At 36.6% G+C, this 11,074-nt stretch overlaps 1 protein-coding gene across 3 annotated transcripts; it reads left to right on the top strand.

Annotated features, from left to right (window-relative positions):
• Positions 1–993: 993 nt before the first annotated feature.
• Positions 994–3,109, top strand: LOC132622223 (LOB domain-containing protein 25-like). Of its 3 annotated transcripts, none has more exons than XM_060336788.1 (2): positions 994–1,214; positions 2,390–3,109. In XM_060336788.1, the coding sequence occupies exon 2, from the start codon at positions 2,416–2,418 to the stop codon at positions 2,968–2,970; it is 555 nt and encodes a 184-aa protein (XP_060192771.1). In that variant the 5' UTR covers positions 994–1,214; positions 2,390–2,415; the 3' UTR covers positions 2,971–3,109. The 3 variants fall into 3 exon arrangements, with proteins under 3 accessions (XP_060192771.1, XP_060192769.1, XP_060192770.1); XM_060336786.1 differs by having other exon boundaries at positions 1,478–3,109; XM_060336787.1 differs by having other exon boundaries at positions 994–1,511.
• The last annotated feature ends 7,965 nt before the right edge of the window (positions 3,110–11,074 follow it).

Here is an 11,074-nt window from a genome sequence, read left to right as displayed (position 1 = left end):
AGTACCCTTTTCTCTCCATATTCCCTATGAGATTCGACCCCAACCTTGTTTGGGTTACTATATTTGACAACGTCCCCTTTACGCCATTAATAGGTGTAATTTGAGCGTATCAAACGTGACGCCGACACGGTGGATTAAATTTAACTAGATTTTGTTGTACTCCCGTAGAATATCAAGAATATGCAAAGAAATGAAAGTTAAAATTCCTGCAATTAACAGACAAATGCATTAATGAAACAAATCAATCCAAAAGATCAAAAGAAGAGAAACAATGGAACAATTATATGCAAAAAACCGCATGAAATAATTGACTATGATTAAACTATAAAATACGACATGTCAAAAGCGTTCCTATACATTTTTTTCCGCGCGTTCCTATACATTTAGGAAGGAATTATTTTGTCTATTTATATATTGATAATATAAGTTAATTAGTTATACGTACAAGTTATCAATTAATCTTTATCCTACAGATACTGATTTTTAAATGTTTTCTATATTAATATTGATGCATATAACTTAATAAACTCAAAAATGGTTTTAAGTTTACATGAATGAGGTTAATATAACTAGAGTTAACATAAAAGGCAATGGCGTGACAATAACTCATTACATTTTTTTTTTTTTTTGTGTTTACGAAACAACTATAAGTAAATGTTCAAAATAGCTGCTTACAATTTTCTTTTGGTTCAGAAGAAAAACTTCAAGTGATTGTTCACAAATAATTGTCATTAATATATACCCCAAATAATATGTAAATTAAATTTCTGCACACATCCATCATAACTTAAATCATTTTTGTCAATATGGTAAATTTAGTAAAGCGCCATTGTGCCAAATAAGATGTGTCGAATTATTTTTATTTGATTTGGAAACACTAAAAACGGAATGTCATCAGTCACCATTAATTTGCTAGTAATAAATTATTGAAGCCCTTATTTAATGTGCTTAGTCCCTTTGGTTCCTTTTACTAATTTCCGCTATAGCTTTCCATCTCCCATTCGTGCTTATTGCCTTCTCTTCTTTTTTCTCTCTCCCCTCATACTTTTTAGTCACTGTATTTGCAGGCTTACCTGCTATCTGTCTCCTCCTTCTAGGGTTTAATTTTCTCTCTACAAAAGGAAAAAATTCAAACTCTAATAGCTGCCATATGCTCTTACGAGAATCAAGGTACATAGCTTTAAAGACTTTGCACTACCGAAAGGAAAATTAAGGTATATTCTGTATATGAAAAGAAACCCTTTTACACTTTATTTTAGTATCTTCAATTTATAGGGCTGACAACCCTATAAAATTCCCTTGAACGTTTAGATCTGCTAGCAAGTAGCAGTTTCTTGATAGTTTTTTTTTTTCAAGGATGTGTATATTGACAACATCTTTTTGAAGGACAATGATATGAAATTACATTAGTGTGACTTTTTGTTAGGTTTTTTCATGTTGGTTTGATGTAAAAGACATGTTTCCCGGAACTTTGCAGGTGGAATGTCGGATACTCTTTAAAAGGCAGCACAGTAAGTTTCCAATATGTGCTACTGTTTAGATGGAAATTAAATAAACTGTCACTCATGATATTAGGTCATGTACATATACAGTTGTAGTAATCGGTAAGGGGATAATAATCAAGTAGATCACAGTAAGTTCAAAGAATTTTGGCACTACCTTTATGAATATTCAATATCCCATTATTAGTGTGACAGTGTGTTTTAGTAAATTGAGCAATCAAGATTACTAAGCATGATCATATTTCTTATCCAGCCAGATTAAAGTTTCCTTGTGTTTCATTTGTCCAAATAAAGGGCCATGTGATTAGACTCGAAGGAGAGTTTCTTATTAGGTTCATGGCTATGATCATTTGAGGCTTTTGCTAATTTGCTCCATATTTATTAATGAGTATAACATATTTGACTTCTCTGTCAAGGATTTTTCACATTAAAAAAACTGTCAGTCTCCCTTAAACTTTAATCAATTTTAGCTGTTCATTTTTTCTTCACAGTTACAAACTAGGTAACCTGGAGCAAGAAAAAGGTGGAGAATTGGTCGTCCCAAACATACAAGAAATTGGGTGCTAGAAAAATTACTAGACAACTGCTTGACAGTATTTGGTTGGACAAATTGTTCATTGGACTTTTGCTCCACTGTTATGCGTATGCTGTGATCATATGAAACATATTTCTGCAGTCCCTCATCCTACAATCCTTAGATTAATTAGTGTCATGATTTCTTGTCACTTGTCCTTGAGGACTCACCTTAATTACCACGGATAATATATATATAGAGAGTGAAGGTGTAGGAAAGACTATTTCATTAAATTAGTCAAGGTGTAAACAGTATTAACTAAGATGCTACTTTAAGTTCAAATTAAAGTCACACAAATTTGTTTCATTAGCAGGAAAGTGTTCAGAAGCAATCAATTAAATGGCTTCTTCCAGCAGCTATTCTAATCCCCCATGTGCAGCTTGCAAATTCTTGAGAAGAAAATGTTTGCCAGATTGCATTTTTGCTCCCTATTTTCCTCCAGAAGAACCAACAAAATTCCCCAACGTACACAAAATATTTGGTGCTAGCAACGTAAGTAAACTCCTCAACGAAATTCAACCTCACCAGAGAGAAGACGCAGTTAATTCTCTTGCTTATGAAGCTGAAGCACGTATGAAAGATCCAGTTTATGGCTGTGTTGGAGCCATCTCAGTTCTACAAAGACAAGTTATAGGCCTTCAGAAAGAACTCGATGCTACGAATGCTGATTTAATGCGATATGCCAATCGTGAAGTTAATAGTTCATATGCGTATAATAGTCAAATGGTGAATCAACAAAGGAATTTGAATTATGAGAGAAGATCAATGGGTTCTGCTGGAGGAACTACTGGAATTGATCAAACTAATTATGGGTTTTGTATTCCAAGTTATACATGGGACAATACCATTTCAGGTAATCACAACCCTGAGGCAGATGATGATAGTAGCATGTGAAATGTCCCAATGATATTTACTAATTTGTGTGATGCTATTGGTAATTAATTACTAGGTGATCATTATTATCGCTCCGTTTTGAATGGGCAATTAAATGCATCTGTATTGTACAAAAACTGAATTATATATATGGTCGTGATTTGGGTATTGTTCAAAGTTTTATGTGGCAATCATTGCTTTGGACATTTTATATAGAGCTTAAGTTCATATACCATCAGGTTAAGTGACATACAATAACATTTAAGCTTTTATGACAAGTCTAAAACGATAACCTGAAATAACTTGCTATAATTAATTAAATTAAACTGATTCTGTTAAACTTCTTTCAGTTGTCAATATAGTAAGTTCTAACTCTGACATCGTCCACATGTCCTAATTAAACCTCCAAAATATAGCTATTAGTTTGATTAATTGAAAGAGGTGATATATAACCCTGGTGGGCTCCTGTCTTTCTATCCCTGATGTCATTTAAGTTGGAAGAAAGAAGAGGGGAAGGAAGAAGTGTAAATGCAAAAGATGTTTGTGATTATTAATAAAGGTAGTGATAGAGAGGTAAATATTCTTTTGTTTTTAATTAGAGATTTCGAATTTAAATCTGGATATATATAAAGTCGCTTTTGTTAGAGAGCGTTTTATCGAGTATATATTTTTCGGCGCGAAGCCAAATTTAATAGGTCCCCAATAAAATACTGGACACGGATTAGGAAAAAAAATGTTTATGATTGGTTTTGCTTTAAATAATTATAGAGAAGGCGTCCTAGTTATCTCTAAGGATTACTGCAGTGGTCCGTTCCTCGCAAAGTTCAAGGCTAGCCGTCAGAATCTTGTACACTTACATGGTCTGAAAAGGAAATTGTTTCTTATTTTAAACATCTGTTCTTGTATTTTTATTATTATACTGTAACCTTATTAAATAATCAGTTGGATGGACTATCCAACGATGCCTAATAAGGGCACCTCAATAAACTAGTGGCCTAATGTGACTTTTAATAAGAGACCTTAAAAAATTTTAAGGCTGAATATCTCGATAACCACTTAAACGTGCCAGTAAATTTCTATTAGACATTTTCACCTCAAATTTTGGAAAACATTTTGTGCGTGTTCCCAAACGTCCATTATGTTGTCACAGAAAATATGTCACCTCTTTTAATTATACATGTCAACAGCAATTGGAGCAAATCTAAGGGTTTACGGCTTATTGAGGCTAATGCGTATAATTAGTGGATGTGATATATTTTAAGTTGTTAATTTGTGTGTGTAATAGACCTTTGAAAACATGCACATAAACTTTTCAAAATTTTAGTTGTCGGTATCTAGTAGGAACACTTTATCATGTGTTCAGTCAGAACATGCCATAGTTCGATGTCTAAATGAAATTTACTGATAAGTTTAAGAAGTTATCGGTGTATTCTTCAAATATGCAAAAAATAGGGAGTAGTTTGGGACAACCTCTATATGCTGATGACTGCACTACACAGTATAGTAGAATATCATATGCTCGAATTTTGGTTGAAGTTGATGTCACGAGACCGCTGCCACAGACCATCAAAGTACAAGATCCAAAGGGCAAATCATTCACTCAAAAGGTGTGGTATGATTGGAAGCCGATATATTGTCCAGTGTGTTTGCAAGTTGGACATACATGTCAAGCGAAGAAGCAGCCAGAGAGGCCTGCACCAGTAGCAGGACAGGATAAGCATAAAAATGTGCCAATTCCCCAGCCTAAGCAAGTACAAAGACAAGAATGGCAGGCACAGGGTATCGTCACAAAGGCAACAGGAGCAGACGAGGAGTCAGCACTTAGCAATGTGCAGGAGGTGGCGAATGCCACGCCACAATATGAGGATACTTGGCAAGTAGTAAGGGGCAAATCTGCAGCAAAGAAAACACACCAATTAGCTCGGCAGGTAACTAGTCCTAATACTAAGCTCCCTAGCCGTGAGCAAACAGGGACTAATACTACTGTGGCAACAACGCAATATAATGGGGGAAGTGGTGGGGGAGAAGGGATGGAAGCTGGTACGAATCTCAATCCGTCTAAATGATAGTGACCTAGAATGTGCGAGGATTTAATAATGTGGTAAAACACAAGGAGATGAAGGTGTTTTTAGTTGCAAATAAAGTTAGTCTTATAGCAATTAGTGAGCATAGAGTTACTGAGAATAAAGCGGCAATGATTCTTAATAAATCTGCACCTGGATGGGACTGGTGCACTAATGCTTCTGCTAATGTTAGAGGGAGACTGTGGGTTGTCTGGGATCCTAGCGTGATACATTTCAGCCCTATAGAGATGCATCCACAATTCATACACGGGGCTGTTAAGATATATAGAAGTAACAGAGAATTTCAATTTACGGCTGTCTATAGGCTGCACACGGTGCCAGCAAGGGGACCTTTATGGGACAAACTCAAGTAGATAGATGGAGGAATGCGAGATCCCTGGTTGATTATGGGTGATTTTAACACAATTCTAGAGAAAGAGGATAGAACACATGGAAGTGACTTTAAGAGCTTCATGGAGGATTGTAGTATGTCTGAATTGGCAACAGTTGGGAGAGCCTTTACATGGACAAATAGTCATGTCTTTAGCAGGATAGATAGAGCAGTAGCTAATGCAAAATGGATGCTGCTCATGCCGACACTGCAAGTGCACATACGTGACCCTGCTTTTTCTGATCATTCATCCCTTTGCCTCGAAGTGGACGAGCCTAGAGAAACTGGTACTAAGCCTTTCAGATTTTACAATTGTTTAACAGAGCATCCTAGCTTCAAAGAAGGGATACAAAATAACTGGGTTGTACAAAATAGAGGAATGAAAGGAGTGTGGCAGAATCTCAAGAATATAAAACTGGTCATGAAAGCTCTTAATAAAAATGAGTACATGGGGGTCACAGAGAAAGTTCACCAGCTGCGAGATGCCTTGAAGAGTCTACAAAGCGAGATGAGGACAACTGAAACCACTGCTGATTTGTTTGAGAATGAAAGAGGAATTAGGGCTGAATTATATAAATGGAGCAGCATAGAGGAAAACATCTACAGGCAAAAATCGAGGGTCAAATGGCTCCAACTGGGGGATGCGAATACAAGTTTTTTCTATGCAGGTATGAAGGGCTGGAAAGTCCAAAACCAAATTCGGCTACTAACAAATGACAATGGGGCATCTGTAAACACCAGTGATGTGATCAAGGCAGAAGTGGTAGGGTTCTACCAACAAATCCTAGGCACCACCGACACAGAACTACCAGCGATTCAGCCTGCCGTCATGAAAAATGGGGCCAGACTAAACAGGCAGCAGCAATTGCAACTTATAAAACCTTTTACAAAAGAGGATATTTTGCAAGCTTTGCAAGGGATCGATGATATGAAGGCTCCCGGGTGTGATGGATTCAACTCATTGTTTTTAAAAAAAATCATGGTCCATTATTGGAGAGGATATAAGTAGTGCAATCCTAAATTTCTTCGAAACTAGTGTCATGTATGCCCCAATCAATATCACCTCGGTGACCTTGATTCCAAAAATAAAGCACCCTACCACCATTAGAGACTACAGGCCTATCTCGTGCTGTACTACACTCTACAAGATTATATCAAAAATGCTCACTCAAAGACTTCAGCCTGTAATGGATGTTTTGGTGGACAGTGGACAGACTGGTTTTGTACCCGGTAGAAGGATGATTGACAATGTGATCCCAAGCCATGAATTAGTCAAATGCTATGGGAGAAAAGCAATTTCACCTAGATGCATGATCAAGATTGATATGCAAAAGGCCTACGACTCTCTAGAGTGTAATTTTTTGGAGCAAGTTCTACAAGGTTTACAATTTCCAGAGCAGTTTGTCAACTGGATAATGGTATGTGTAAGAACTGTTTCATACTCTATACTTATAAATGGATCGCCAACTGCCCCATTTGCTGCCAAGAGAGGGGTTCGATAAGGGGATCCTATGTCCCCTTACCTATTTGTGCTATCAATGGAATATCTTACTAAGCTATTGAAAAATCTGAGAACAACCCCTGATTTTCAGTATCACCCGAGGTGCAAAAAATTAAACATCTTACAATTGAGATTTGCGGACGATCTGTTATTGTTTTGTAGAGGAGATAAGGCATCTACATCAAGATTATATCAATGTTTCCAAGTATTTTCTCATGCGTCTGGCCTTATAGCAAATCAGAGTAAGAGTTGCATATACTTTGGAGGGGTTCCGGAGCCCATCAAACAAAGTATCGTTCAAACACTTGGCTTCTCGATAGGGAAGTGTCCATTCAAATATCTTGGGGTCCCTTTGAGTTCCAAGAAACTTACTGTAGCTCAATGCCAACCCCTCCTTGAGAAGATGCTTGGAAGTAGAGTTGTTCACGGTTTTGGTTAAAACCAAAACCAAACCGAAAATTTAACCAAATCGAATAAAAAAACCGACATTTGGTTTGGGTTGGTTTGATTTGGTTTTAAATTTTAAAACCCGATAATATTTGGTTTGGTTATGGTTATATTAAAAAATAACCGAACCAAACCGATAAATTATATACATAAATTTTATAATTATTTATATGTATAATATTAGTTTTTCATAAATAATTATAAATATTTTATACCTTTTAATCATTACTTTTATTTTTGATCTACTTATTTCACATGATTGTTTAAGGCCCATATTTTTAAGAATATGTCTAAGCCCATGTCTTTAAGTCTTTTAACTCTTTAAGTGTTAAGTGTAAACCTACTAACAGAAGCTCGCGTTAGAGTCTAATGTCTTTAACTTAAATTTTTAGCCTTTCTTTGTCAGCCATTTGATTTTAGGTTGTTTCTTCTTCTTTTTCTTTTTCGAATTTATACCTTTTTTTTATCTGAATGGGTCCTAAACTTCTAATATTTTTCATATGAAAAGGACAGAGGTTGTAAATTTGGAGGTTCCTATAGAAGATACTTCAGTAACATCAATATTTGCTGCAACTCAAGCACATGGTAATGCCCTAATACTTCTTTCGTGGGTAATCCTCCTAAAAAGCAGAAAAAGAACAACTCCTTGTAGTTGAGACCCTAGCCTTTGGGATAATGATAGAAAAACATCTGAAATTTTGGATCATTATACAAAGTTTTTTTAATAAAATGGGAGAATTGAGGGCAAAATGCAAGTACTGCCCCAAAGTTTGAGATCATTACACAAAGTTTTTTTATTTCGTATATTTTCATTTTAATTTTAGGTAGTCTTTATGTTTAATCAATATGTATGTTTATAACAACAACTAAAAGCTCCTATGCTCTACTTTATTTCCAGGTATGTGTATTAAGATGACAAAAATGGTGCAGCCACTACTTAGTTAGTTTTTAGCTCTATATGTAATAGTTTAGTAACTTTGGGTAATTTGAATACGACACTATCACTAATTGTGAAAATGTTTCTATGATGTATGTTCCACCTTAAACGATAAATAACAGTTATCGTTTGAACAAGAAAAAAAAAGACATGTCTTTTTCAACTTTTTAATGTTTTACTGATAAGTCTCATGGTTGTTAGTCATAAACCGAAAAATTCAACCAAACCGAACCAAACCGACCATAACCAAACCGGTGGTTATTATTTTATTTGGTTTGGTTATGGTTTTACACATTTAAAAACCGACTAAATTGGTTTGGTTATGGTTTTAATCAATAACCGATCCAAACCGAACCATGAACACCCCTACTTGGAAGAATCACTAGCTGGACAACTAAATTTTTATCTTATATAGGCCGCTTGCAACTGTTGAGGAGTGTCCTGACAGCAGTGCAATCCTTTTGGTCCCAAATATTCCCTCTGCCTAAGAAGATCCTACAAAAGATAGAAACAGTGTGTCGGAAGTTTCTTTGGACAGGTGCAGCCGAGGCAAAAAACAAAGCCCTTGTGGCATGGGACCAACTTTGCTGGCCTAGGACTGCCGGTGGGCTGAACATTACTGATGTGCATACATGGAATAAAGCTGCAATAGTGAAGCAACTATGGAATCTTAGCAAGAAGAAGGATAAGCTCTGGATAATATGGGTACACACATACTATATAAAGGGGAGAGCAGCTTGGGATGTGATTACCAAACAGGCCTCTTGGCTAATCCAAAAAATCCTGCAGGCTGCGAAATATCTCATTGAGGCAAATCTGGACAAGGTGAGAATCCTGCAGGCTGATAACTATTCTATCCGAGATGTATATAATCAGCTTAGGGGCGACTACCCAAAAGTTGAGTGGAGGAGGCCTATATGCAACAACCAAGGCAATCCTAAATGGATCTTTATGTTATATTTAGCAACCCATTGTCGAAAGTATACACGAGATCGACTGGATAAATGGGGAATCCAAACGAGCTTACTATGCCCGCTATGTGAGGTGGAGAAGGAGGATCACCAACATATATTCTTTGTCTGCAATTTTTCTAGGCTGGTATGGGAAAAATTACTTACCTGGCAAGGTATTCATTGAGGGGTGATGAACTGGAAGGAAGAAGTCAAGTGGGCAAGTCGAAGGGCAAAAGGAAAAGCTGCACCTGCTATCATATATAGAATGGTGTTGGCTGGGGCAGTGTACCATCTTTGGCTTGAGAGGAATCAAAGGATTTTCCAACAAAAGAGCAAAACACCTGAGCAATTGGTGAGAAAGATCATCCAGGAAGTGCATGGAAGAGGAGCAACTTCCCCAAAATTAGCTAGTATTTTACATGCTTTAAATTTTTACCCTTGATAATTTTGGTAGCATAGAGGTGAAGTAGGCAGTATGCAGATTGTAGCGTGACTTGAGGTTGGGACGCTGTCCAACTCAAGATATTAAACTGTACATAACGTTCACTTTGGTAAATAAAATCCTTTACTTACCAAAAAAAAAAATGCAAAAAAAAAATGCCACCTTTTTTTCATACTTACTAGTATAACTAGATAACCAAGCGTCCGTGCTTAGCACAGGCCCAATAGTCGATCCATTGATTCTCAAATAGTCTTTTCCATTTTTTCCTTTATGTTTGCCTTGAATTGGTCATTTGCAGATACAGATTAATCACTAATTCTTTTAGTTGACAAAGTAAAGAAAAGGGATTCCTTCGAAAGACTACAACAATGCTTAGAGCAAGGAGTATAATCTTATGTTAATAACTCTAGAAGAGATACTTATAATGTGTTACACTCTCATCCGCTTCCATTGACTAAGATAAATGATGTACATTCCAAAATACCTTGTCCAAGTGTAGGATCAAAATGCTTAGATTAAAGGACTTGAGAAGTTGAGGTAATGGTTAGCAAGAAAAGCTTTCTCGACAAATTTCAGTCACACCAATAACCATGCTTTCAGGATCAGGAGACCCAAATCAAGAACAATAAACAATTGTCCTCTGAAGCTAGATTATTGATTTCATTCTAAACTAACAAAGCAAATTAAGACATACATGAATTCGTGCAACACTCGTATTTCAAAACACATCAAGTCACAGAAATATTGAAACTTTACGCTTCTAGGAATTTCCTGTAGCAGCCTAACAGAGGCTTCACATGTCTGTATCTTGCCACGTGAATGAGAAAGTCAATACACTAGTCTTGCCTCTCATCCACTTTCTCAACTAAACTCCGAAAACGGTCTCAGCCAAACACTTTTCTAACTTCGACATAGTGATAAGGATTTATGTCCCGGAACAAACAATTTTCTTTTGCCTCTTCCATTGTTGGGAAGTGTAACACCTCATAAAATCTGTACTTAACCATATTCATGACTGAGGAGGTTAGAAATCCAAGAAGGAGAGTGTTGGAATCAAAAATATGTTTCAGTTCAGAAACCTAGCGTTACGCTACAAGGGACGGACCGTAACATGTGTTACGGACCGTCGTTCATACCGTAACCGGTATGACTTGAAAGATCACTGTCTCGTAACTTGGACCAAAGGATGGTTCATCGTTACGGACTGTAACACGTGTTACGGCCCGTAACAAGTTGCCGTAACCCAACCTCAAAAATCAGACTCTCGCTGGAAATTTTACACACGTTACGGTCCAGTGTTACGGACCGTAACATGTGTCAGGGACCGTAACACGGTCCGTAACAATGCTGCGACTGAGACAATTAAAAGGCGGAAATTCAGTTTTATTTCA

Source organism: Lycium barbarum, chromosome 12, assembly GCF_019175385.1.
Source record: "Lycium barbarum isolate Lr01 chromosome 12, ASM1917538v2, whole genome shotgun sequence".
Classification (NCBI taxonomy): Eukaryota; Viridiplantae; Streptophyta; class Magnoliopsida; order Solanales; family Solanaceae; genus Lycium; species Lycium barbarum.
The sequence above is the reverse complement of the archived record's forward strand: the minus strand, read 5'-3'. Positions and strand labels throughout refer to the sequence as shown.

What these genes read in the sequence shown, in the direction of transcription:
- LOC132622223 (XM_060336788.1), top strand. Translation starts at nt 2,416, where the DNA reads ATGGCTTCTTCCAGCAGCTATTCTAATCCCCCATGTGCAGCTTGCAAA.